This window comes from Onychomys torridus, chromosome 1 (genome assembly GCF_903995425.1).
Source record: "Onychomys torridus chromosome 1, mOncTor1.1, whole genome shotgun sequence".
In the NCBI taxonomy this organism is placed as follows: Eukaryota; Metazoa; Chordata; class Mammalia; order Rodentia; family Cricetidae; genus Onychomys; species Onychomys torridus.
In genome coordinates this window covers 29,136,994-29,163,605 of record NC_050443.1, presented here as the reverse complement: position 1 = coordinate 29,163,605, position 26,612 = coordinate 29,136,994, and the positions used below count along the sequence as shown (strand labels likewise).

General features: G+C 52.7%; 3 protein-coding genes across 7 annotated transcripts; all 3 read left to right on the top strand.

Moving 5' to 3' along the window:
• Clip3 (CAP-Gly domain containing linker protein 3) lies at positions 1-15,572 on the top strand. Its single transcript, XM_036179441.1, has 14 exons — positions 1-151; positions 445-656; positions 4,942-5,081; positions 5,168-5,261; positions 5,433-5,594; positions 5,936-6,054; positions 6,836-7,072; positions 10,373-10,508; positions 10,664-10,792; positions 11,648-11,785; positions 11,885-12,008; positions 12,191-12,255; positions 13,210-13,282; positions 14,059-15,572. Exons 2-14 carry the CDS (start codon positions 491-493, stop codon positions 14,111-14,113), a joined length of 1,638 nt encoding a protein of 545 aa, XP_036035334.1. The 5' UTR covers positions 1-151; positions 445-490; the 3' UTR covers positions 14,114-15,572.
• Positions 15,573-15,956: 384 nt separating this feature from the next.
• On the top strand, positions 15,957-21,013 carry Alkbh6 (alkB homolog 6). 4 transcript variants are annotated; one of them, XM_036184117.1, is made up of 7 exons: positions 15,957-16,029; positions 16,733-16,811; positions 17,317-17,385; positions 18,715-18,775; positions 19,105-19,256; positions 19,459-19,575; positions 20,618-21,013. In XM_036184117.1, exons 1-7 carry the CDS (start codon positions 15,989-15,991, stop codon positions 20,879-20,881), a joined length of 783 nt encoding a protein of 260 aa, XP_036040010.1. In that variant the 5' UTR covers positions 15,957-15,988; the 3' UTR covers positions 20,882-21,013. The 4 variants fall into 4 exon arrangements, with proteins under 4 accessions (XP_036040010.1, XP_036040100.1, XP_036040173.1 ...); XM_036184207.1 differs by having other exon boundaries at positions 15,974-16,029; positions 20,605-20,813; XM_036184280.1 differs by lacking the exon at positions 16,733-16,811 and having other exon boundaries at positions 15,976-16,029.
• Positions 21,014-21,086: 73 nt separating this feature from the next.
• On the top strand, positions 21,087-25,531 carry Syne4 (spectrin repeat containing nuclear envelope family member 4). Of its 2 annotated transcripts, XM_036182658.1 has the most exons (8): positions 21,087-21,665; positions 21,805-21,943; positions 22,852-22,995; positions 23,180-23,374; positions 23,449-23,697; positions 24,534-24,608; positions 25,188-25,246; positions 25,327-25,531. In XM_036182658.1, exons 1-8 carry the CDS (start codon positions 21,541-21,543, stop codon positions 25,502-25,504), a joined length of 1,164 nt encoding a protein of 387 aa, XP_036038551.1. In that variant the 5' UTR covers positions 21,087-21,540; the 3' UTR covers positions 25,505-25,531. The 2 variants fall into 2 exon arrangements, with proteins under 2 accessions (XP_036038551.1, XP_036038627.1); XM_036182734.1 differs by lacking the exon at positions 23,449-23,697.
• Positions 25,532-26,612: the final 1,081 nt, after the last annotated feature.

The window sequence follows — 26,612 nt, the reverse complement described above, 5'->3', positions numbered from 1 at the left end:
TGTATCCCCCATCCCCCCCCACCAGCGTCTGGGCCTCGTCCCCTTCTCTCTGTCTCCCTCTCCTCCCCCATCTCGTCCCCCGACACTGACACCCCGTTACTCCGGCAGTCTCCCCAGTCCCAGCCTTTCTCTCCAACTCCCGCCGTCCGAGGTAAGATGCGAGCTCGGCTGGCGAGAAGGGGAGGGGCAAAGCATCCTGCATCCCTAGATAAACAAACCCCGGGAGGCGACGGCCGCGACCCAGGGGCCTGGCACCCGAAGAGAAGAATGGGAGGCTGGGCCTGAGGGAGGTGGCAGGCGTTGAGGCGCTTGTCCCCGGGCTGCCAAATCCAGAGCTGGAGACTAGGGGGCCACCCGGGATTCTTGGAGCTTCTGTGGGCTTGGACCCCCTGAGCTGTGGGGCGCTATCTCTAGCTGACCTCTATTTTCACGATTTGCCTCCAGGCCACCCTCCCAACTTTGCTCAGGCCCCCCAGGGCTATCTAGGACCATGACTAAGACAGATCCTGCCCCAATGGCCCCTCCACCCCGAGGGGAGGAAGAAGAGGAGGAGGAAGAGGATGAGCAGGTCCCAGAACCCCCCAGCCCCACCCAGGAGCGCCGACAGAAGCCTGTTGTGCACCCCTCAGCACCTGCCCCACTCCCCAAGGACTATGGTAAGCACTGTCCCCACCCTGGAATCCGGTATGGAGCTTCAGGTGATGGTGGCTTGGCTGCGCTGTGTTGATGGTGATAGTGGAAGCATGCTGAAGGTGGCCCACGGAAGTCTTACTTGCAGAGCCTTTAAGAGCAATCCCTTTCGCTAACTACACTCGTCTGTTGGAGAATGGGGTTAGAAAAATCCTAGTCTTCCATTCATGACATACCAACTCAATCATTTAGTCATTCAGCAAACACTGTATGAAAGCTCCTGCGAACCTAACTTAGGCCAGGAACTGGGGCCGCAGCACAGAGCATGGTTCTCCTCAGGCTTGCTGAGAGAACTCCCAGCCCCGTGATAGCCACACAAACAGTAAATATGAAGTTACGGGAGACAGTGGTTTTGTCAAGAACAGAGTGCTGCAAGGTCTTTTAGAGACAAGGTTCCCTTAGGAGGAACCATCTGGGGAAGACCCAGTTTGGAGTTGGGGGGAGGCGGCAGCTGGAGCATGAAGCACAGGCGTAAAGGATCAGAGGTAGACGGGCATGGAGGACTGAATATCTCCGGCTTCATGATGAGGATCCAGGCATGAGCCTTGCTCTCAAAGAGTTCCAACACATTCCTTCAGAAAGGCCGAGGCTTCCATAGGAGACTCGGGGGTTGGGCTGGGTCTTTCTGGTGATGTGTTGCAGGCTGAGGCCCAGAGAGTGAGGAGGAATCAGCTGTAAGCAACCTGGAGAAATAGCCCCAGTCCAAGAAGAGTGCAAAGGCCCGGGGGCAGAGTGGATTTGGAATGGAAGCCCACGAAACTGCATTTAGGGGCGATCAGAATGGAAGTGAACTACTACCAAGGAACAGATCTGGAAGGGACTTGGTGTGGAAGGCCACACCAAGGACTTGTCCTGTATTTTGAGTGTGAAAGGAGAGAACAGTGTGTGTAATCTAAAAGTGAGCAGTGATAGGTTCAATGGACAGTCTTGTCATTACGTTTTAATTGATTTGGTGTGTGTGGAAGCCAGGGGACACATTTCAGCAGTCAGTTCTCGCCTGCCACCACGTGAGTCCCAGGGATGGAACGCAGGCCATCAGGCTTGGTGACAAGCTCCAGCCTTTACCAGCACAGCCATCTCACTGGCTCTTGATTGGCAGTCTTAAAAGATCCTTCTGGCTTCTGATTAGAGAGATGGGGCTCAGCCGGGGCTGGTGTTAGCTGGGAATTCCTAGCAGCTGTGAGATCCAGACACTAGTACTGGGTTCAGAGTTGGCAGCGCCAGAATGGGGCAGGAGGGATTGCCTGTGGATGTGTCACCTGCCAGAGGTAGATCAGGGGGACAAACGTCAGTCTAATTGGAAAAACAAAGAGAATATTAGCTGGCGAGATGGCTCAGTTGATGAAATCTTTGCCATGCAATCATGAGGAGCTGGGTCCCCAACACACATACAAAGGTGGGCATGGCTGCTGGTGTCTGTAATCCTGGTGCTGAGGAGACAGAGGCAGGAGGATACCCAGGATGACTGTCCTGTCTAGACAATCAGTGAGATCCATGTTCCATAAGAGACCCTGTCTATCTAAAAACTAAGGTGACAAACGGAGGAAGTACCCGTTGTCAACCTGTTTTCCACAGCGCACACTTTCCATATGTGTGTACACAGACACATGCAGACACGCAGACACACACACACACACACACACACACACACACACACACACTATTATCTGGGAGTTTGGGGTATAGTGGGGTGACTAGGCTGGGCTGTCAGAGTAATCCTGCTTAGAACAAGGGATCTGGAAATGTGGCTTATTCCAGAGAGAAAGCTATAGGAGCATTTGTTTGTCTAGCTCATATATTACTTCCAAAGAGACCCGTTAGGCCTTTCCTGCATGCTAGGTGCTGTGTTCCGTAGGCATAATGTTGGCAGGTCGGGCTGTGGGGACAGAGGCATAAGGAAAGCAGGACAGAAACCCTGTGTTTACATCCCAGTGACAGTGACAAGTGAAGATGGGAGAGAAAGAAAACAGACGAGAAGGGCCTGGGGTGTGGTCGGGGCGCAGTGCTTGCGTAGCTCAGGACCTTGGATTCCATTTTCAGCAGAGGGGCGAAGGAAGAAGAAAGTGAGAAAGAGAAAAAGGTAGGGGAAGAAACATCGAGGCAGGAGCATACACACCGTGTTCAGGGAGCGCGCTGCGCTACGGCATAATAGACAGCACATCCAGGAGGGTAGGGTAGCGGTGTAGATCAGGCCTCTCTGTGGAGGTGACATTTGCAAAGATTTGCAAAGCCTTCTGCAGGGCCGATGGACAGCAGCAAGTGCAGAGAGACAGGAATTTGCTTGGCACGTTGGAGGGACAGAAGGTCAGTTGGCTGAAGGGGACTAAGGGAAAGGGAAGGTGCAGAAAATAGAGGGGCCAGATTGCACAGAGCCTTATGCACCACGGGGGGGGGGGGGGGGCAGGGGAGGAGGGCCGACTTTGGACGGGATGTAAACGGGATGGGAGCCAGAGAAAGGTTCCGAGCCAGGAAAGGCTGTGACGTTAGTGAATGGGGAGGGATTCCTGACTCACTGTCCACGGTCACTTCTCTGTGCTGTGTGGGATCCAGTCTTCATTTCCTCATCCATTCAGCACATGCTGAGGCCCCTGCTGAGGGTGCCACCAAGAGCAACACTTACCAGTGTCTCAACATCTCAACGTGGGAAGGCAGAGGTCCCATTAGCACTGCCCTGACTGGCCTCAGATAGAGCCTGTTCATTCATGGCTCCATTTTATTATGCTACACAAGCTTACATTTTTAAAGGTGTACTATTTTATTAGTAGTTCTTCTTATTATTTTGTGGTTTTTTTTTTTTTTTTTTTTCCTTCGAGACAGGGTTTCTCTGTGTAGCTTTGCGCCTTTCCTGGAACTCACTTTGTAGCCCAGGCTGGCCTCGAACTCACAGAGATCCACCTGGCTCTGCCTCCCGAGTGCTGGGATTAAAGGTGTGCGCCGCCGCCGCCGCCGCCGCCGCCACCACCACCACCACCACCACCACCACCACCACCACCCGGCTTATTTGGTTTTTTGAGACAGGGTTTCTCTGTCTAACAGCTCTGGCTGTCCTGGAACTTGCCTTGTAGACAAGGTGGCCTCAAATTCACAAAGATCCGCCTGCCTCTGCCTCCCGATTGCTGGGATAAAAGGCGTGCGCCACCACCACCCAGCCTTATTATTTAAATTATGTATGTGCATGGGTGTCTGTGTATGGGTATACACACATGAGTGCAGGTGCACTAGAGTGACAGGCAGTTATGAGCCATGTGACATGGGTGCTGGGAACTGAACTCAAGTCTTCTGCAAGAGCAGCATTCAGTCTTAACCATTGAGTCATCTACCCAGCCTCAGAACCTGATATTTTGAGTTTCAGAAAAAATAATAAATAAAAATTAAAAATAAAAAAATAAAAACACCCCTTGAATTTACAGAGATCTGCCACCTCTGCCTCCCAAGTGCTGAGACTAAAGGCATGTGCCACCACCAATGAGCTCTGGCCTGGCTTTTAAAGGAAGAATTACCTCCTCTGGAAATTTGACTAGGCTGTGTCTATTCTTTTTCTTAATTATTATTTATTATGTACACAGAAGAGGGCGCCAGATCTCATTACAGATGGCTGTGAACCACCATGTGGGTGCTGGGAATTGAACTCAGGACCTCTGGAAGAGCAGCCAGTGCTCTTAACCTCTGAGCCACCTCTCCAGCTCGGCTGTGTCTATTCTATTTGTGCATGTAGTGTGAGGACTGAATTCAGGGCCTTGTGCATGCTAAGCAAGCAGCCTGCCACTGAGCTGTGTCTCCAACAGCTGCATTTTGGAGACAGGTGCTGACCTGAAATTCTCCATGTAGTCAGTCAGTCCATGTTGGTCTCAGATTCCCATTCGTTCCGACTTTGTCGATTGCTGAGTGCTGAGATGCCCTGCATGTGCTACCTCACCCAGCTCACTGCGCCCATAGCTTGACTGGGTAACTCAGGGTCCAGAGCCTTGAACATGCAGGTATGATGAAAGGGCTGAACCTGCAGCCACTCTCTTGTTTCAGAGGGTGGAATTACCCGATTGTCCGATTTCTCAAGACATTGGATGTCTATATGTTAATCATTTAGTGCCCTCTTTATGTTGAAACCTGCTGGTCTTCCAGCAAACACCGATAGGTTGGCTATGGCCTGTTGCTACCAACTGTGGCTTTGAGACTCTGGATCTAGAGTCTCCTTCCCTCAGGGTGCAAAAGGGAGTCAGCTTGCCTGGGGTGACTCTGGGTTTCTTTCTCTAGCTTTCACCTTCTTTGACCCCAATGACCCTGCGTGCCAGGAAATTCTGTTTGATCCGAAGACCACCATTCCAGAGCTGTTTGCCATCGTTCGCCAGTGGGTGCCCCAAGTGCAGCACAAGATAGATGTCATTGGTAATGAGGTAGGAACACTTTGAGAGACTGGGGAGGGAGGAGATGTGGTTCCTCCATGTTTGGGTAATCTTATGTTTTCACCTGTTGCTCACAGATTCTGCGACGTGGCTGCCATGTGAATGATCGTGATGGGCTCACTGACATGACACTGCTCCATTATGCATGCAAAGCTGGGGCCCATGGAGTCGGTGAGAGCCCAGACCCCAAAACCTAAGCTCCCAGCGCTGATACCCTCAAAACCACCTAAGAGCGCATCTGGAGCCCAAATCCAAGAACCCGAAGTGCTGAACCCAGAGTCCTTCCCCACACGGTGGGTGCGCTAGAGAATAGCTTCCAAGCCAACCCTGGCTCTTTTGCAGGAGACCCTGCAGCGGCCGTGCGCCTCTCACAGCAGCTGCTGGCGCTGGGCGCAGATGTGACCCTGCGCAGCCGCTGGACCAACATGAATGCGCTTCACTATGCAGCCTATTTCGATGTACCAGACCTTGTGCGTGTGCTGCTGAAGGGGGCAAGGCCTAGGGGTGAGGAGGCAGAGCCTGGCTGGAGGGGGTGGGGCCTGGGGTGCCTAGGGTTTGGAGAGTGTGAGGGCCAGGATCTGAGTAAGGGGAGAAGACCCAAGATGGGAGGATACGGACTGAAGCCTGATCTTGAAGGAAGAAGTGATTCAAACAGAAAGCAAGGACTAGAAGGGTACGGGAGGCAGGGGAGAGGTAGGGTACTGGGGAGTGCCTGGGTGGGGGTGGAAGGGCAGGGTGGGCAAGGTGAGTGCTGCCTAGAGACCAGGAGCTGGGGGTGGGGCTCCACGCAGACGCTGCAGGAGGTCCCTCACTCAGTACCCCTCTCTCACCTGTCCACTTCCTAGTGGTGAACTCCACGTGCAGTGACTTCAACCATGGCTCAGCTCTGCACATCGCTGCCTCAAATCTGTGCCTGGGTGCCGCCAAATGTTTACTGGAGCATGGTGCCAACCCAGCGCTGAGGGTACTGCCGCCACCCCTTTATCTCCTCCCTCCTGCCGTCCTCTTCCCTTCACATTTAACAGATGAAATCACAGCCAACATCCACGTAATGTTCATTATGGAAAGGGTCACTTCTCTATTATAAGCCTGTTTTACAATGGAGAATCTGAGGTGGGGATCAAAAGATTTGCCCAGGATGTGCTGTGCGGAGAGGGTGGCTTGTTCTTTCCTTTCAGTCTGGTTGACCAGAATCCATGATGTAACATGTCCTGGAGTCTTGGAGGTTGAGTCTGTATTGTTTTTTGTTGTTTGGCTTTGTTTGTTTTTTATGTAGAGCTCACTATGTAGCCCAGGCTGCCCTGAGCTCTCTATAGACCAGGCTGGCCTCAAACTCTCAGAGATCTGCCTGCTTCTGCTTCACAAGTGCTGGGAATAACGGTGTGCTTCCCCCTAACATTTCTTCCTCCCTCCCTCCTTCCCTCCACCCCCCTCCCTCCCTCCCTCCCTTCCCTCCTCTTCCTTCTCCTCCTCCTCCTTTCTCTCTCTCTCTCTCTCTCTCTCTCTCTCTCTCTCTCTGTCTTTTTCTTTCTTTTTTTGAGTTTTGGAACTCCCTCTGTAGACCTGGAAGATGTGTACCACTAAACCCAGGCCACATCTGTGTCTTTACATTTCTTCTTATTCCCAGGTTGGCCTGAGGTGTAACCTAGCATAACTTCTGCTTTACCCAAGGGGGTCTGAAGTGTGATGTCAAAGAGGGCTTGTCCCATTTAGTCCCCATTCCCTCTGTTTTCTTTGACCCACAGAATCGAAAGGGACAGGTACCGGCGGAAGTGGTCCCAGACCCTATGGACATGTCCCTTGACAAGGCAGAGGCGGCACTGGTGGCCAAGGAGCTGCGGACACTGCTGGAAGAGGCTGTACCACTGTCTTGCACCCTTCCCAAAGTCACACTACCCAACTATGACAACGTCCCAGGCAATCTCATGCTCAGTGCGCTGGGCCTGCGCCTAGGAGACCGAGTGCTGCTAGATGGCCAGAAGGTCAGGGGGCTGAGTGAGGAGGGGTTGAGCTAGCTTCCTCATCGCCCAGTGCATGGGCCACAGACAGACTGTGCCTGGCAGTCAAACTGCACTTTATTCTAGAAGTTGATGTCCACAAACTCCCTTTGTGCTCTACTCTGTGCTGAGCTCTGACTCTGGCAAGGTGACAGACCTGTCCCCTGACAGTGACAGCCCAGTGCAGTCACAGCCGAAACAGTGATTACATAGCTCCACACACCTGCGGCTCCTCCCGCCCCTGGGAAGGTTTGTGGGCCACTGCACCCTCAGGTGCAAAGTCAAGGCTTTGACTGGTACTTTGTGGGCTGGAGACAGCGTCAGGGTGAGGTCTACCTGGAAGACGTGGCCTGGGAGAAGAGAAGCAGAAATGTGGTGTGAGGGTGGGGAGAGGCAGAGGAAGCCTGCCTCCATCCAGGCATCTCAGCTTTTGTCCATCTTCCTGGTGTTCCTCTTGCTGAGCCCAGTTGTTCTTGAGGACAGAGAGCGGTGTCAACTCCAGCTCTGGTCTCGTGGAGTTCTGTTGGCAATGGAATAGAGACGGTGAAGTTGTGGTTAAGGCCATTTCCAGTGGCAGCAAGGACTGTGGAGAACATTTGATGCCTGGATTTAGGAAACGGTCTCTGGCTGGAGGCAAGAGAGGTTTTAGCAGGACTGTTCTGAAAAGGCTTCCTGGAGGAGGTGTTGTCCAAGCTGAGAAAGCTCACAGCAAGTATGACCCAGGAGATAGGAAGGAAGAGTGTGAGAGCAGAGGAATTACGGGCCAGAGAGCTCAAAGGGCCGGATCACATCAGGCCTGTGGGGCTCTGGAAGGAACTGAGATTTTGCTTTTGTTCAGTAAGAAACTCTGTAAGTCACATTCTGTTTCCCAAGCAAAAGCTCCTGGGGCCATGAAATGGTGGTGGTAAAGAGGCTTGCCATGTAAGCCTGGCAACCTGAGTTCAAACCCCAGAATCCTTGAAAGGTAGAAGAACTGACTCCAAGAAGTGACCTTCTGACTTGCACACATGTGAAATGGCATGTGCACCCCTCATAAGACATCATTTACAAGCCTACAGGCATGTGCACACACACGCATGTTCTCATACACTGCTGCTGCTGCTGCTGCTGCTACCACTATTTAGTTTTTGAGACATGGTCTCTCTCTATAGCCCCGACTGTCCAAGAAGTCTCCACATAGACTGACTGGCCTCAAACTCACAGAGATCTGTTTGCCTCTGCCTCCCAAGTGCTGGGATTATAGACGTGTATGACCATGCCTGGTCTTTTTTTTTTTTTTTTTTTTTTTTTTGAGACAGAGTCTCACTGTGTAGCCTTGGCTGGTTAGTAATTACCAGTGAGATAGTCTGGCTTCAAACTCCCAGAGATCCACCTGTTTTTGCTTCCCTAGCCCTGGGGTTAAAGGTTTACAGCATCATGCCTAGCTGATAACATTTTTTTTTTTTTATGATAATAACATTTTAAAAGAGCTCACTGTGCCCCATCCAGAAAACTTCCTGTATATGATCTAATCAAACTCACTGGACAGTTTGAGGGGATGACTGAATTCTTCCCATTTTATACCCCAGAAGACTGCAAGAGGGTCTAAAAGATTCAGACCTTTGTCATTAGACACGGGATACCCAGTACTGTCCCTTAGAGAAGCAGCTAGCTTAGGCTTAGCAGCTTGCCCAGGTCCAGGTCAGCTTCAATCACCATGAATGGGCCCTGCAACGGTGATTCCTCTCTGCTTGTCAGTTTCTGCACCTATAAATGAGGTGATAGTGCCCACTTCAGGGAGATTGGGGTGGGCATCAGAAAGCCTGAGAGCCTGCTGTATACCAAGTGTTCTTGGTGTGCCAAGCATAGTCCCAGTCCCCATATCAAGCTCCCAAGTTAGCAGAGTTAACTGGGTTGCTCTGTCCCTCTGTTTATCTGTCTGTTTATGGTGCTGTTAGGACCAGCACTTCTTATATGCTAGGCAAGCATGCTTTCACTGAGCAGCATATCCGCTTTTTTGGTTTGTTTGGTTTGGTTTGTTTGGTTTTACTTTTTGGTTTTTGAGACAGGGTTTCTCTGTGTAGCCCTGGCAGTCCTGGAACTCACTCTGTAGATCAGGTTGGCCTTGCACTCACAGAGATCCGCTGCCTCTGCCTCCTAAGTGTTGGCATTAAAGGTGTGCACCACCACGCCCGGCTGTACCTCCACTTTATTTAGCCTATTCTGTAGACAAGGAACTCATGGCTAGGAGTGAGGGATAAGGTTGCAGGAGTGAGGGCTAAGCTAGTGGTAGAGTGCTTGCTCCACACGCATGGGCACTACGGAGAGAAAATGAAGGGCTGTGTGTGGTGGCACATGCCTGCCACCCTAGCTCTCAGAAGGCAAAAGCAGGGAAGTTCGAAGGGCAAGGCCAGCCTGGGCTGCATGAAACCATGACTCAGAGACAGATACAAAGTGTGTGAAAAGAAGGGACCCTCACAGGATTACAGAGACCACATGTCACTGAGAACTCCTACAGCTAAGCAGTTTTTAAAAATGATGTGTATAGGTATGTTTTGAAGTGTGGACACATGAGTGCAGTGCCCAAAGAGTTCAGAAGAGGGTGTTGGCTTCTCTGGAGTTAGAGTCATAGGTGGTTTCGAGCCTCCTGATATGGGTGCTGGGAACCAAACTGCCATCTGAAAGAAGAGCCAGTGCTCTTGACCACTGAGCCGTTTCTCCAGCATCCTTCTGTGTTCATGCTCCCTCCCCTGCGCCCTAGCCGGGTGTGCTGTCTTGTGCCTGAAGTCCCAGCACTGGGGGAGCCCAAGGCAGGAGGATCAAGAGGTCCAGCCCTAGCTCAAGGTGTGTGGGGGACGACACCTCAACTGAGTCAGGGTCTCACTGTAGCCTCGGCTGGACTGGAACTTGCTGCTCTTCCTCCACCTCAGCCTCAAGGGCTGGGGCTGCAGGCACGAGTCAGACCTGGCATCCGTTTTGACTTGAAACTGGGGCAGGACAGTTATATGACAGAATTTTTTGCTTATGGTGCCGGGGAGGAAACCCAGTAGGCAGGCACTCCACCATTGGGTTCTGTATCCCAATCCCCCTAGCGTCTTTATCAAGTGGATACAACTCTTTGTTTCCCTTTGGTGGAGAAGGACACCGAGGCATGAAGAGACGCAGTTATGTAGCTGGTGGTGGCGGTGTCAGAACTGAGAACTGAACCTGGCTTCCTGCATCCACCCTGCCATGCTGTCCATATGTAAGTAGTTCATTATGGTCTCTGAAGCCCCTGTCCAAGCCATGCCACCCTTGTCTCCCCAGACTGGCACACTGCGCTTCTGCGGGACCACGGAGTTCGCCAGCGGCCAGTGGGTGGGTGTGGAGCTAGATGAGCCGGAGGGCAAGAACGATGGCAGTGTTGGGGGTGTCCGGTACTTCATCTGCCCTCCCAAGCAGGGTCAGTGTCTAATGGGGGCCTGGGACGGCGGGTGGGGTATGCTTAGTTCTTGGGATGATGCTGCCCGGGGAAAGGGGTGGGGTGGGGACACAGCCAAGGGAGAGGGTCTCCTTTGGCTTGGACAGTGCCAGACCCAGGCTCTGCCTCCTCCCCAGGTCTCTTTGCTTCTGTGTCCAAGATCTCCAAGGCAGTGGACGCACCCCCGTCATCTGTTACCTCCACACCCCGGACTCCCCGGATGGACTTCTCCCGTGTAACTGGCAAAGGCCGGAGGGAACACAAAGGTCAGAAGTGGGTAGTCACAGGAGTGGGAAGAGCTAGCCTTGGGGACATCACGTGGGGGGCTCAGCTCTGTGATTCTGTTCTTCCTCAACTCCAGCTGTAGAGAATGAGCTGACTCCCCACTTCAGTGACGTGGTTTCTCCTTTGGCTCACCACTGGCCCAACCCAGCTTTTGAGAGGACCTCTGTGGTTCCCAGCCTCCTGAGACTTAGGTTCCTCTCAGGCCCAAAGGCCCAATTTTAAGGGAGAACTTGTCTCTAGGGGTTACTGCTCCAGAACTTTCTGGCTTTTGTGAATAGAGGTACTCTCAGACTAAAATTCAACTTCATCTGGTGTGTGTGTGCACATACATACATAAAGTGTTGGCAGGTGCTCTCATACATGTATGCATGCTTGTGTGGAAATCTGCCTGCCTCTGCCTCCTGAGTGCTGGGATTAGAGACATGTACAGCCCGGCTTCCACATTCTCTCTTCAGTGAACCTGAAGATCATGTATTTGGCTGTGCTGGCCAGCACACATGCTCCTGGCTTTTCACATGGGTGCTGGGGATCCAAATTCACATTTTCATACTTGAGCTGAGATCCTACTGGGTTGTATAGGCTGGCCTCAAACACGTTGACTCAAGTAGCCTTGCATCAGTCTCCTGAGTCCTGGGACCATAGATGTACACATCCTTCGAAAGGATGCCTTAACTCCTCTTAGTTTTTGGTGGTGCTGAGAATTGCATTCAGGACTTGGTATATGCTAAGCAAGTGGTGTTCTCCTGAGCCGCACCTCCAGCTCCCTTCCCTGCATAGTCAAAGGAAAATTTGGGGGCTCCTGACTTCTGCCTCAGGTTTTCCTTTGGTCTGAATAGGGAAGAAGAAGTCCCCGTCTTCCCCGTCTCTGGGTAGCCAGCGTGAAGGGGCCAAGGCTGAAGTTGGAGACCAAGTCCTTGTGGCAGGCCAGAAGCAGGGGATTGTGCGCTTCTACGGGAAGACTGACTTTGCTCCAGGTGAGGGTGGGAGCATGGGCTGGGGTGTGGCTCAGATGAGTAAGGTTCTGGGCTCCATCCTCGCACAGGCTGAGGCCTCCTGAATGCACCCTGCTGCAGGTTACTGGTATGGCATCGAGCTGGAGCAGCCCACAGGCAAACATGACGGCTCTGTGTTTGGTGTCCGGTACTTTACCTGTGCCCCACGACATGGGGTCTTTGCGCCAGCCTCTCGCATCCAGAGGTGAGCCTCACTCTGCCCCTCAACTCAGGAAGCCACCTGAGCCCATGTCTGCCCTCAGATGGCCTCATCTTGGACCGGCAGGACAACATGGCGGATTCTCACACTGTAGCTCTTTTCTGTGGGTTCCCCGGGGTTCAGCTCCTAGCCCTTCATGGCTCTGAATTTTCTGTGTGTCTCCCCAGGATTGGTGGATCCACCGATCCCCCTGGAGACAGTGTGGGAGCCAGAAAAGTGCATCAAGTAACAAGTGAGTTGGGGGCTGGTATGCAGGGAGAGGATGGGAGAAGGGCTGTAGGTTCTCAGGTTTATGTTAGTGACGATCTCTAGCATTCAATTTGATATATGTGGCCCAGAAAAATATAAGACAGGGTCCCAAGGAAGATAGGTAGGGTAGATACAGGGAGGTTAACAAGGCTATGAGGGTTTGGAATATAGTTTAGTCCCCCAGTGAGGGGCTGGGGTGTGCTCAGTGGTAGAGCCCCTGCCTAGAATCCCCCAGTGAGGGGTGGGGTGTGGCTCAGTGGTAGAGCCCCTGTCTAGAATCCCCCAGTGAGGGGCTGGGGTGTGGCTCAGTGGTAGAGCCCCTGCCTAGAATCCCCCAGTGAGGGGCTGGGGTGTGGCTCAGTGACACAGCAATTGCTTAGAAGCTCCCAGTGAGGGGCTGGGGGTGGGGTATGGCTCAGCATGCATAAGGCCCTGGGTTCCATCCTTAGCACTGAGAAAACAAAACTATCTGGGGGGCCCAGTGGTGAAGAGCACTGGCTGCTCTTCCAGAGGACCTGGGTTCAATTCCTAGCACCCACATGGCAGCTCACAACTGTCCACAGCTCCAGTTCCAGGGGACCCGACACAGACATACATGCAGGCAAAGTGCCAATGCAAAGGAAAAAATCTGTAAGACCAACATTCATGGTGTTGAGATAGAAGGGTTGTGAGTTTAAGACCACATCAACTACAGCGAGGCCATTTCAGAAAGCCTAAGGCAGTTGTTGGGAAGTGTGGGATTCAATGGGCATATTGGAGGCATGGATAATTATTGGTGGGGGCCAAATATTAATGATAAGAGGTCCAGATGCACATTGAAAATGAAGGAATCCAGGCAAAGCCTGGAGCCACTGATAGATAAGACAGAGTGGGGTGTGTGTGCTGATGACACACACATGCCTACTGTCATTTCACTTGAGACCTTGCTTTCCTCTAGTGACACAGCCCAAACGCACCTTCACAACAGTCCGGACCCCAAAGGACATTGCATCAGAGAACTCCATCTCCAGGTGCGTGGCAAGCCATCTAGCAGAGGCTAGAGACATCTACAAGGCCATTGGCCACAGGTGTCCAAGGCCCTATTTGGGTTGGAAATGGAAGTTAAGTTGTGAGTAAACTGGGTGTGGTAATGCATGCCTCTAATCCCAGCACCCAGAGGGCAGGGGCGGGAATTCCACGCCACCCTGGGCTACAGTTAGACACTGCCTCATAAAACCTACTTAAAAAAAAAAAGAATGTCAAACGGTGGTGTCGAACGCCTCTAATCTGAGCACTAGAGAGGCAGAGGCAGGTGGATCTCTGTAAGTTTGAAGCCAGCCTGGTCTACAGAGCGAGTTCCAGGACAGTCAGGGCTACACAGAGAAACCCTGTCTTGAAAAAACAAAAATCAAACAAACAAACAAACAAACAAAACCCAACACCATGCCAGCTTTGCAGAGTGCATGCAGCAGTGAGGAGGTTGAGGCAGAAAGATTGCCCTCTGTTTGAGACCAGCCTAGGGTACACATTGAGACCCTGTCTCACAAAAACAATGAAGGCAGAGCCAGGGGTGAGGAGAGAGAGAGAGAAAGAGAGGCCATCTTTAGAATGGAGGGCTTGACTGACTTCTGAGACTTCAGCTGAAGGAAGCAGAGACCTCCCCATGTACACATACACACACACACACACAGAACAAGCCTAAAAAGGCCCAGTTAGAGGCAGAATGCCAGACACAGGAGTGGGCGGGGGAGGCAGGTGTCCCCAACCCTGTGTCCCTGTGTGACCTGTGACCCTGTCCCTCTTCCAGATTACTCTTCTGCTGCTGGTTTCCCTGGATGCTGAGGGCGGAGATGCAGTCCTAGAGGATACCAACCAAGAGACAGAGTCCCCTCTAGCATCTCCTGACACAAGGAGCCCCCAGTTACCCCAAATAGAGACTCCCGGTGACACCTCCAGAATAGAAACCCCGTTAGCCAGCCCTCGATTACTGAGGTCCCGTTGTTAACAGATCTCCCATGACAACTCCCCAAATACAGACCTCATGTTACCCCAAAAGAGATTCCCGAGTAGCACCTTCAGGCTAGTCCCTGCCCCTACCCCTCCGAGCAGACTTCCCCCAATAAACAGATTTCCACGTCACCCAAGTGATGCTGGCCCTCTCCACACAGGACATTCTTGAGTCCCTCCCCCTCCCCCTTAAACACAGGTCACACCTCCAGAGCAGCCGACCACACCCCATTTAACATCAGTCTCCTCAAGATGTTGTGACCCCGAGGTCACCTGAAAGCCCTTCTATGCTATTCTCCTTATCAGAGACTCCCTCCATTCACAAGACCCTGTTATCACCCCTGAAGAAGACACCACTGAATCAGCCCAGTCACCCCCAATTTACAAACACCAAAACAGTCCTGGAAGCATGGGTTACAGGACCCAAGTCTTCCTGCCCTCTGCACCCTGGAAAACCCCCAGTGCCTTGTATGAAGCCCACCCCACATGGCCCACAGTCCCTGTGCTGGCCAAGGCTCCCAGAAAATTCTCTATTTTTTAAAAGTAATAACTTCCCCCTTTGGGGGAATCCCCAAATTTGGAGACCCCCATTCTAGAACTCCGGGGAGTTCAAATTACAGAGAATATATATATAGATATATCCCCAATTCCCAATGCCTCCAAATCCTACAATCCCTAGGAACCCCCAAATTTCTAATTCCCAGGATTCCCCCTACCCAAGTCACAGAATCTTCAAATCCCCAGGGAATCCCAAATTTAAGACCCCCATCCCAAACTCAGGAAACCCCAACCACAAGGTCCTTAGGACTGGGAGGAAAGAACCTGTTCCTAGGAGAACATCCCAGGCTTCCAGGACATCTCTAACCTGACTCCCAGGCTCCAGGAGAACTCAAACAGGAAGTCCCATCTTGAAACAAGAATAGAGGACTCCAATGCCCTTAGTCCATGGATCTTCTGATCTCCCAAACTCCAAATTCCACGGGCCCCAGCCTCAAGGGAACCCCCAAGTCCCAAATCTCTGATTTCTAATTTGTGCAGGGCCCCAGTGCTCTGACAGGACCCCAAGTCTTGGAGTCCCTATCTCAATCTACCTTCCGGTCACAGGTCCAAGATACTACATCTGAGTCATTGGCCCCAAAGGACCTCACAGCACCTGGGCCAGACCAACAGCCTGAGGGAGAACCTGAAGGCCCCAGCGGTCCCGAGCAGACCTGGGGCCCTGATCACCAAGGACAGCTCACGACTGCCCCTTCACTGCATGCCCCCAAATTCAGCATGACTCCTGTCCTCTTCAATAAAGACGTTTCTATGGCCTTCTTGTGTCAGGTCACTGGGGGCTCGCTGCATTGACCCTGTGCCCTTGCTGGGGAAGGATGCGGGAAGAAGGCCTTTCTTGAACGTAGTTTCCCTGCGTTAATGGCATAGGAGCGACAGCTTGACATGCAGGAGACAAGCGCTTCTGGTTCCTTCCCTGGGGTCTCCCTCACTGTGGTTCTCATCAGGGTCGGCTCTGTGCGTCTGTTCGGTTCTGGAGTCCTAATTAGTAGGAACCAGACGAAGTCCCGCCCCTGAGTGCAGGACGCAGCCTATCCCCGAGCGAGGGTGGCAGATACCGAGTGAGAGCGTCGATTGGCTGGAGGGCGGGCCCGTAGGTGCTTTGAGTGTGCTCAGTGGTCTAAAGCCTCCTGCGTCAGTATTACGGGGCGGAAGTGGCTGGGGGGCGGGCGAGGATGAGGGTGTTGAGTCTGGAAATTGGAGGAGATCCTGGACGGTCAGGTTTTTTTGTTTGGGGTTTTCTTTTGGCGGGGGGGCGCTGGGGGTGTCAGGGTCTGTAGAAGTGAGTGTCCAAAGGGCTGAAAGTGGGGATCTCAGGGAGCTCAGAGTGTGGAATCCTAGCACGCAGAGACTGGGGCTGAGAGGTTCTGCGGGGGAAGACGCCTTGGCAGTCTGGCTCAGGTCCGGGGGTGCTGAAGTGAAGGGGGCGCTCGGCAAAGGGGTCAGAGAGGGTCCCGAGTGGAGAGGCGGAGGAGGCCGGGAGTCGACAATTTGAGAAAGCTCAGAGTAGGGGAGCAGGGGTGTTCAGAGAGAGCCCAAGGGGCTGAGGTGAGAGGAGGGTCCTTGCACTCGAGGGTACCTATGCTCTCAGTCGCAGAGTTCCGGGCCCGGGTGGAGTTTTTGAGAAAGGCTTCACGTGTGGGCACAGAGAATGTTCTCTGTGAGGCTTGGGAAGATTCACGTATGGTTGGGTGGGCATCTGTGCACAGAGTCTTGGAGGAGTAGGCTGCCTGCGGATAGCAGGGCTGGGATTCGGGGGCAGTGCTCACTGGGTGGCTTTGGGAAACTGAGGACTCTAGTTTTGAAGACTAAAGTATATAGGAGGTCTGAGGGTAGGGTCTAGCCCCTGATGAAGTGGAAGGAAGGCTGGTCACACATAGGAGGCTTAGGGACTTAAGGGTGTCCACCCCTCCCCACAGGACGGCACACAAGGAGTTGGTAACCATGGAGGAGCAGGACGCCAGGGTCCCCGCACTGGAGCCATTCAGGGTGGAGCAGGTTGTCAGGACTGGGGCTCTAGAGGAGGAATGTGGGGACAGAAGGGTGTGAGGTGGGTGGAGTGACAGACTCCCGGGTCTGTTGGTTGGGACTGCGCCATCTCTCCTCAGAGTCTAGCTCTATGCCCACCTCCAACCCCCAGGGTCACAGGCTCCTTGAATTGAAGTCCTGGACTCTCTGAGGCCACGCCAAGTCCAAAAGGAAAGGTTACTCAGTCATGATAGGGTCGTGTTGGGCAAATCGCCGCATCCTAAGGCAGTGGTTCTCAACATTCCTAATGATGCAATCCTTTAGTACAGTTCTTCATGCTGTGGTGACCCCCACCCAGAAAATTATGTCATTGCTACTTCATAACTGTAATTTTGCTACTGTTGTGAATCATAATGTAAATATCTGTGTTTTCCTGTGGTCTTTGGTGATCACTGGGAAAGGGTCATTTGACCCCAAGGGGTCGAGACCCCACAGGTTGAGAACCGCTGTCCTAAGGGCAGTCTTTCCGTTATAGGCACCTCCTCTAATCTACTACGTCCCTGACTTCATCTCCAAGGAAGAGGAGGAGTATTTACTTCGCCAGGTGACCCCAGCACCCTTCTCGACCATATTTCCCCTTTCCATATTCCTCTCCAACACTCAACCCCCGACTGAGAGCCAGTGAAAACCCTGGTGAGGAGAGTGCCTTAGCACCCTCACGCCTCTGTTCCTCTTCCCGCCATTGCTAGGTCTGTCTGAAAGAGCTTTCTCAGCTAGGTGTAGTGACACATACTTGTAATCCCAGCAGTGGGAGGCTGAGGCAGGAGGATCCCAAATTTCAGGACTTTTGTTTTAGAGTTTTAAAAAATTTTCATGTGTATGAGTGTTTGCATGCATGTATGTGCACTGCTTCTGTAGAGTGCCTGAGGAGGCTAGAAGACATGTCATATCCCCTGGAACTGGAGTTACACATGGTTGTGAGCTACCATGTGGGTGCTGGGAAGTGAACCTGATGGGTCCTCTGCAAAAGCAGTGCTCTTAACCACTGAGCCATCTCTCCAGCCCTGTCTAGTGAGCTTTTGTTTGGAACAAAACAAAGCAAAGCAAACAAAATAAACAAAGAACTTTCCTTAGAGGCTTAGGAAAAACCAAATGTATTCTTAGGAAGGAGGGTGTGTGTGTGTGTGTGCGTGTGTGCGTGTGCGTGCGTGCCTGCTGGGTGTCAGTGTGGGATCTGGGGTTTTGCATGCTAGACACATACTCTACCATTGAGGCACACCTCTACCAGCTCAAAGACACAATATTATGAAGCCCATATTTTCTATATGAGATAGCCCAGTCTAACCTCTAAAACAAGGGTGTTATTGAGATCACATTCCTGATGGAGTAGCCCAGGCCTTGGGAACAAGAAAATTTCAGAGCTCCCTATGTCGTGATCGCCCAAGTTGGGTATGGTGGCATTTGCCTGTAATGCCAGCACTGAGAAGGTAGGTGTAGGAATTCAAGGTCACACTCAGTTATGTAGGGATTTCAAAGCCAGTCTGGGATACATGAGACCCTATTCCCCCCCCCCCCCCCCCCCCAAAAAAAAGAAAAAGAAATTCTGGGAACATTGCACACCCAGAGAAGAATCCCATTTCCAGCTGTGGATGCATTCTGGATAGAACATCTGTTAACCCTTGGTTGCCAAGGTTGGTTCAGCTGATTGGCTGGCTTTCCTACGTCTTTATGGGTATCCATCTTGGAGCTAAACTCTTGATAGAACCACCTTCCTTGATGGAGGAAGGCCATTCTTCAATCAGGGTTCTATAAATAGCTGCTCTCCCCAACTGGAAGCTCTAAACAAGCTCCAGACAGCTTGTTTCCACCCTGTGTGAAGGCCCTGTGTCTGCATGCATGGGAAAGTCCTGAAAACCCATTCCCCATCTCCTAGGTTTTCAACGCCCCAAAGCCAAAGTGGACCCAGCTGTCTGGGAGGAAGCTCCAGAACTGGGGTGAGTGTTCCTAGCTAGGGAATGTGGCCCTGGAAGGGCTGAGGTCCAATGGTTTCCAAATATGTGGGGCTATCTCCAGGGGTTCCAGGGATCCCAGAGCCAGGAGGATTCAGGCTTTGGTGGTGGTCCTCAGGGATTAGGGTTTAACTGAGTGGTTGGGAGTATCTCTAAGGGCCAAGTACTTTGAAGAAAATGTCAGAAAGATCTGGTGGCAGTCTCCAAAACTCAGTGAGTAGAGATGCTTCCAACCACTGGAATATCCCTAATGAGGGTACCAGATGCCAAGGCTCCTGGATTGGGTCCCTTCACACCTCCTTTGCCCTCTGCAGGTGGGCTCCCCCATCCCCGGGGGATGGTCCCTGAGCGACTTCCTCCATGGCTTCAGCGCTACGTGGACAAAGTGTCTGACCTCAGCCTTTTTGGGGGTCTTCCAGCTAACCATGTCCTTGTGAACCAGTATCTGCCTGGCGAGGGCATCATGGTAACCACATACCCTCATCCCAATTCCCAGATTTCCGAATCATTAGAAAGGGTAACCATTGTGTTTGCCTACCCTCATTGAGCAGCTATACATCCCCACCTAGGCACTTACCTCCCTACCCCAGCTTGGGAATCCCACTCTGACTTAATGGAGTGAGCTAGGCTCCTGCCCTAGGCATCCCTGGTACTCCTTTTTCCCCCAGCCTCATGAAGATGGACCACTGTACTACCCGACCGTCAGCACCATCAGCCTGGGTTCCCACACTGTCCTTGATTTCTATGAACCTCGACAGCCAGAGGATGATGTCCCTATAGAACAGGTGGGTCCTGAGATAATGTCTCAAGCATTTGGGGGCATCCCAACATTTGACAGCCCACATGCTCCAGGACAGTCTGATTCCACCCGTCTCCAGAGTATTCCTGACATGTCCCCCTGCCCCTGGTTGGGTATCCCTACTTTCTCCTAGATAGCTAGCTCATTCCCAGTCAGTCTGCTTGTGTGGTGCTCTAGCCAGATACCCAATACTTCTCTGAGGTATTGGACGCCTGAAGATATGGATGACTATGACACTCTCACAGACCATTGCAGCTCAACACAGTATTCCAATACACTTTTTATTATTACTATTTATTTTTGAGACAAGGTTTATGTAGCCCAGGCTGGCCTCACATTTGCCATCCTCCTGCCCACCCTCCTAAGTGCTAGGGTTAGAGGCATGTGCCCCCATGTTTGGCTCCAACATACTGTACAATATGTACAGAGCACCTCAACATTGGTGTCTTGCTACTCTAGTCACATGCTCTGTGATCTCCAGACTCTCCTTAATTCATCATTGCATGACTGTGTTGGGGACACCCTTATCTCTGACTTGTACCCCTGAAGGCATGTATTCTTGGTACCCCAGTGTTCGCAGAATATCCGCCTGCACACCCAGGTCTGCTGTTTCTCAGCCCTCTCCCCCTTTCACCCGTCCCCCCAGACAGGCCTCCAGCAGTACCTTTCCTGCCTCCCTTTAACCCTGCATGCTCCCCCGATACTCCAACTACCAGTTCCTCAACCTCTACCAGTGTGCTCCCAGCTTAGCTCTGCATGGGTCCCTGGAACTGCTTCCACAGTGGAGTGACCCCTGATGTCTTCATCTGCAGCGTAGGCTCTGCCTCCTCCCAAACGACTGGACACACATACACACAGGCCTTCCCTTCCCAATAGCTTTGTTCCCAGAACCTGTAGATTACCACTCCTTAGTCACCAAAACTCCCACCCCCCTGGGGACTTGCTGACCCTTGTCCCCTGACCAACTGTTGACACCCGCTGGCTTTTCAAACTCCGGATATCCACTGACCATCAGCTGGCTCCCGCAGCCCCGGCCGCCTCCACAACCCATCACCTCACTGCTGGTGGAACCTCGCAGCCTGCTGGTACTCCGGGGCACAGCTTACACACACCTGCTCCACGGTATCTCAGCCACCCATGTGGATGAGTTGGATGACACCTCGCTGCCGCCCAATGCAGCTGCGTGCCAGTTGGCGCTGCCCGGAGCCCACCTGGTGCGCCGCACCCGTGTCTCCCTGACCATTCGCCGTGTGCCTCGAGTGCTGCGTGCCAGCCTCCTGCTCGGCAAGTGACCACCCAGGTCTTTCCGGTTCTGTGACCTTGGGACCCTAGGGTGGAGGTGGCTGTCCAGGGTTATTTATTTTCCCAGTAACTATGGAAACCATGGAGAGGATGCCATTCCAAATAAACCAAAAATACCTTTACTTGTTTTGGATTTTTTACTAGGTGGGAACAGATGCTGTGGTTTTCTTCTTCCTCCCCTGCCCCTCTTCACCACCGGGGATAGAAGCCAGAGCTTCTTGGATGCTAGGAGATATATATATATATATCTGTAAAACTAAACTATAACCCCCGATTTTTAGTTTTGAGACAGGGTCTTCACACATTGCCCAGGCTGGCCTTGAGATCCTCCTGCCTGAGATGACAGGCTTTAGCTACCAGGTGCTTGGACAATGGGATGGGCCCTCATGCTCAGATACATGGGTCCCTGAAGGTGACAGGAGGTGATATTGGGAAGTTTAGGGCATCCTGCTGGGGAGGAAAGAGTTAAAAGTGCTGTACCTCAGCAAGGCGTCAGGTTTCTTGGGTCCAGGTTCCTCCTGGAAGGGGTGGAGCTAGGCTGGCCCCTGGGCCTCTCAGTAGCCTCAGGCTTGGCTAAATCCTGCTGAGGAAGCATGGGGAACTGACTCTGACTGGACATCCTCACCTGACTGTCCCCAAGTCCACAGCCATGGCCCTGTCCCCATCTCTTGGCCATGGATTCCCCTCGGAGCCCCTCAACCAATCCCTGGGTGCTCCTAGGGAGCCGGACATTACTGGATGCACCATCGGCCTTGTGCCTGAAGAGACTAGCAGGTGAGATTGGGGCTTGATACCTGGTTCCAAGGGAGGGGGCAGTGGGAAGGGCCACGTGGAGGAAACTGGGGATGGAGTTTGGGTAGGAAAGGAGGCACAGTGGCTCATTCAGGGCCCCATCAACATTCCTCATCTCCAGGCCAGAGCAGGCTCAGGCCTCCTTGGGCCCTCCTGAGCACATCACAGGTGAACTGAAGGACACTGAGCCTGCCACCGGGCCCCCAAGACTACCTCTGGCCTCTTCCCATGAGCATCAAGATGGGGGCAAGCCCTGTGAGGTGAGCTGACCACGCCCTTTGTGCCAGCCCACTTTCTCCTTGTTCCCTAAAATCTGCCTCTTGCTCTAGGAATGATTCGGTGATTCTGAGGTGTGGGGTCTGTGGAGGAAGGGACACTGTAAGGATATTTGTTTGCCAACCAGTATAGAAGTATTACAATTATTTTTAATTTCTTGTGTATTTATTATGTGTGTGTGCACATGCACGTGGGGAGGCCAGAGGGTCAATGTCACTCAGTCACTCTCCACCATATCTTTGGAGACAGGGTCTCTCATTGAACCTGGAACTCACTCACTTGGCTAGGCTGGCTGACCAGTGAGCTCCAGGCACCTGCCTGCCTCGACCTTTCCAGCACTGGCATTACCGAGCGGTGGTGCCACATGCTTGGTTCTTTGTGTGCTGGGAATCCAGACTCGGGTCATCACCCTCACTTCACAGAGAACACTTTATCCAGTGAGCCAGCTTCCCCACCTCATTTGAGACCGGCGTTCACTATGTAGCTTAGGCTGGTCTTGAACCTTCAATTCTCTTGCCTCAGAGAGCTGGGATTTTAAGGATGTATCTCCATTTCCAAGTTCAGCATAGTTCAGTATTTTACCAAGTAGGAAATAATAATTTCATTAATGGCCTTAGTACAGCCCCACTCCTTGGGGGGGGGGAGGTACTCTGCTCCATTACCCCTCCCAGTATAGACGCATATAAGGAGGTTTCTTGAAGGCTTGAGTTCCTGAAGACCTTGAATTAGTTGTCTCCAACCTTGGGGTAAAAGGCTGCCGAGTGGGGGCAGCTCCAGTGTTGCCCTGGAGATGGGCATTGCTTCAAAGAAGCATGCACAAGGTGATAGCCTGCATGGGAGCAGGGCATTGCATTGGCTTGCTGGCCCTGATTTGGACCCCTGTAATCTTCAGCATGCTGTTTCTGGCCTGGAAGTCCTAGAAATTGAGCAGGACAGTCTACGTCTTTGTCTGTTGGGGTTGAGCTTCCAGCTACAGGACCTGGAACAAGGCCTTGGATCTTGGACACTGGCCCACAGCAGGATTGTCCAGCTGCAGGTGGGCAGTGGGAGGCCAGCAGGAGTAGGCAGTCCTAGGCATGGGTGCAAGCTTCCTGGGTGGAAAGTGGGTTTAGTATATATTCTGACTTCTGCCTAGGACATGGAGGAGGAAATAACTCCGGGTTTGAGGGGTCTGGTATCACTGTCATGTGTGTGAGAGAGAGTCTAACCATGTGTCTTAGGCCCTACAGGCAGAGCTACGAGGGGCAGCTGAGCGTGTGGATGCATTGCTGGCATTTGGTGAGGGGTTGGCAGAGACGAGTGAGCCCAGGATCTGGGCCCCTTTGGAGCGGGTCCTGAGGGCCCTTGGAACCCACCGAGACACCATCTTCCAACGGCTCTGGCAGCTGCAGGCCCAGCTGATCAGCTATAGCCTGGTAGGTCCTTCCCCGGTAGTCCCCAGCCCAGGCACTAGTCCCCCAACTTCCATGACATCTATCCTCTGCTCCAGGTGCTTGAGAAGGCCAACCTCCTGGACTGGAACTTGGAAGTTGAGGGAGACTCAGCCGGGCCAGCACCTGGTGGAATCTGGGGGCCCTGGGCACCAAGTACCCTCCCTACTCCTGCAGAGTTGGAATGGGACCCAGCAGGGGATGTTGGGGGTCTTGGGCCCTCAGGGCAAAAGACATCTCGGGTACCAGGAGCTCCCTGTGAGCTGTGTGGCTACAGGGGACCCCAGGGCAGCGGACAGGGCCTTGAGGTGAGATCAGCCCCCCTCAAAGACCCTCTACTTGGCTGGACACCATAGGGCACCTCTCTGTCTTCTAGTATGGCCTTTCCTTTCAAGGACGACTTGCCTCTGTCTCCCCTCTAAGCTTGCCCCGCCACCCCTGAAAGATTCATGCTATGCAGCACAGGCTGGCCTTGAACTCACGATCCTCATGCTAAGAGCTGGGATTATAGGCATGCCCACCTATCTATGTCCACCATCAATGTCACCACAGTTCTTTTGTGCCGTCTGTCCTGGTCTCTGTGAATCCATTTGCTCTCCTTCCTCTTATCTTTGCCCTCTTCCTCCGCTCTTCCGTGTGCCACAGGCACAATCCCGACCCTCCTGCAAACACAGCAGCCTCACTCCCATCTAAGCGCAAGATGCATGCCAGGCTCACCTCTCCCCTTTCAGCCCAGTCCCCTTCCGTGTCAACTCTTCAGAGCGCTCTTGTGACCCATCTTAGCATTTCCAACCATTATTTCCTGATATTCCTTACCACAGCTTGATACGATTCATTTACTTGTTAATTTTTTACCTCTCTGGGTAGACTGTTAGGCTCCACAGGGACCAGAATTTTGCCCAATTCCATCCTCACCATGTCTCCTAGAAGTGTACCTGGTGTGTAATAGACACTCATTAAATATTTGCTGAGTGAATGAATAAGTAAAGTTTCTCTCCTCTTGGTTTCTTTGGCTCTGCCCTCTCTCTCTCTCATGAGATCTGGGTGTACCTGCATAATTTCGTCTCTGTGGCATCTCCTTCCAGACCCTTCCATAACTATACTACCAGTCTTCCAAGAACCACGAACCTTTCTCTTCCCACAGGACCTGCTCACGTTGGGGCTCAGCCACAGGAAACACTTAGCAGCTCATCATCGAAGGCGTCTCCGGAAGCCTCAGGTGAGCCAGGAGCACAAGGGGGTGTTGATGGCAAGTAAAAGAGACCCAACCCATATTGACACACATGCCATGAATTCAGGACCTAAAAACGCATCGGGGCTCAATCCCTGTCTTTTGGGCTCTTCTCCAGCCCCAGCTGCTACAGTCCCCTGGTTCTCTAACCTACCCACCCCTAAGACCCCTCACCTACTAGCAGTAGCCAAAGTCCAGGGCCTGACTTCACCTGCCCAGCTTGGGTCATAGGCTGCATCCTGAACTGCTCTGATTGGCCAGGTCTGGGTCATATGCCCCATCATGGAAGAGGGGAAAATGGAAATCATTTTAAGGAGAGCCTGAAGATCTGAGTGTGGAGGCATGCACACACCCACATACCATCCCACCGTGTTATCAGGAAAAGGGCAATGGATGTACAAAGGACAGATACAGACACCCACCACACCATTAAGTTCACGTGTGGTTCAGGGGTGCTAGGAAAGGAGGAGAAATAAGTCGGCCCTGTAGGTCTAGAGTAGAAAGAGAATGTCCCCCACGTAAGCATCACTGCCTTTCATTCTACTGCTGGCCGCTGTCTACCCTCAGGACAAGAAGAGACAGTCGCCTCCCAGCCCATCGGATGTGATGCTGGAGGTGGACCACGGGTGAGAATGGGGGCCGGGTGTGCGTGGGAGGGATCACGGTGGCCGCCCACCCTTGTTTTTAATGCTCCGTCTCTTCCCAGGATTGCCCCTGCTTCTGCATCCAGGTGGCCCCTGACCCTCTTCTTTCTGATTCTCTTCTTCCTTCTTCTGGGTGCCGCGTTGCTGCCCTTGGCAGGGGTCCCCTGCTGTCCTCATGCCCGACTGGCCGGGACACCCTACCTGGTGCTCAGCTATGTTAACGGTCTCCCCCCAATCTGAGTCCACAGCCCAGACATCTGTATTAAATGGTTGCTTTCCAAAGATGTCTGAGAATATTGAGTGCTTGAGAACTTGGAAATGGAGACAGCCTGGATATGTTTCGACAGCCCCTTCTATACCCGAGTGTCTGAGGGCAGAGCACAGAACTGAATGAGCCTCCCTCAGCTGGGGTTCCCCAGATTGCAATGCAGAAGCCCGAGTCGTTGATTTTGAGAGCCCACAAAGGGAAGAGTAGCAGGGAAGTGAGGGTGGGTCCAGGAAAGGGAGAAAGGGCGGGCAGCTGCTCTCAGTACCAGAGTGCCAAGTGGCTGGGGAGCCTGGGAACGGTGTGCAGCACACTTGAACTTGTTCCAGGCTTCCACACCTCCCCATGAGGTCTCCTTTTGGGGAGGCGGACTCCCTAATACTTCCTATCTGTCTGCTTCCCGTGAACGCCGGTCTCTGGGGGTTGGGGAGAAAGAAAGCACAGATGGCACCTGCCACAGGAAGTCAGAGGCAGGTGTGAGGCTGGGGCAGGTGCTGAGGGTGAGCTGCCAACACCCCTGCTGTCTCACACTCATTCTGGAGATGGTCCCATAGTCTACACAGAAGGGTGCAGGCTGTTATCACTAGCTCCGAACTGTGAGACGCCCTCTTTTCTGGGAGATATTTTTCCTTGGTAGGGTCTTACTGCATAGTCCAGGGCAGTTTTGAACCCCCAGTCCTCCTGCCTCAACCTCCAGAGGACTGGGATTACAGGTGTGTGCCATCAGGCTTAGCTAATAGTTCTGTTCTGTGTTGCTGAACAAGTGCTCCATCACTGAGCCACATCTCTAGTCCAAATTCCTGGTCTAGAAAACACCAGGCTGCAGTCTAGTCTCCTCAAACCTAAGGTACAGGGGAAGAGGTGGGAACAGACTGAAACACAAGAATGAGGCAGAGTCCTATGCTGGCCCCAGATGTTCAGTGGACACAGCCCCTCCTCCCTGTGGTGCTCTCCAAGCTGCACACAGAACACACCCCTCCTCGAATTCCCACAACCCCCTAACAAGGCCCACTGTAACCAGGTGCAAACAGAAGTCAGGGCTGAGGCCACATGGAGTGAGTGACTAAAGCCAAGTCTGCCGTG

Bases quoted from the DNA above. Each gene is read 5' to 3' on its own strand.
- Clip3 (XM_036179441.1), top strand. From the start codon at position 491: ATGACTAAGACAGATCCTGCCCCAATGGCCCCTCCACCCCGAGGGGAG. The intron at 657-4,941 runs GTAAGCACTGTC...TTCTTTCTCTAG, and splicing joins CCCACTCCCCAAGGACTATG to CTTTCACCTTCTTTGACCCC. The intron at 6,055-6,835 runs GTACTGCCGCCA...TTTGACCCACAG, and splicing joins GTGCCAACCCAGCGCTGAGG to AATCGAAAGGGACAGGTACC.
- Syne4 (XM_036182658.1), top strand. From the start codon at position 21,541: ATGGCCCTGTCCCCATCTCTTGGCCATGGATTCCCCTCGGAGCCCCTC. The intron at 24,609-25,187 runs GTGAGCCAGGAG...GTCTACCCTCAG, and splicing joins GGCGTCTCCGGAAGCCTCAG to GACAAGAAGAGACAGTCGCC. The intron at 25,247-25,326 runs GTGAGAATGGGG...GTCTCTTCCCAG, and splicing joins ATGCTGGAGGTGGACCACGG to GATTGCCCCTGCTTCTGCAT.
- Alkbh6 (XM_036184117.1), top strand. From the start codon at position 15,989: ATGAGGGTGTTGAGTCTGGAAATTGGAGGAGATCCTGGACG. The intron at 17,386-18,714 runs GTGACCCCAGCA...CCCATCTCCTAG, and splicing joins AGGAGTATTTACTTCGCCAG to GTTTTCAACGCCCCAAAGCC. The intron at 19,576-20,617 runs GTGGGTCCTGAG...TGGCTCCCGCAG, and splicing joins ATGATGTCCCTATAGAACAG to CCCCGGCCGCCTCCACAACC.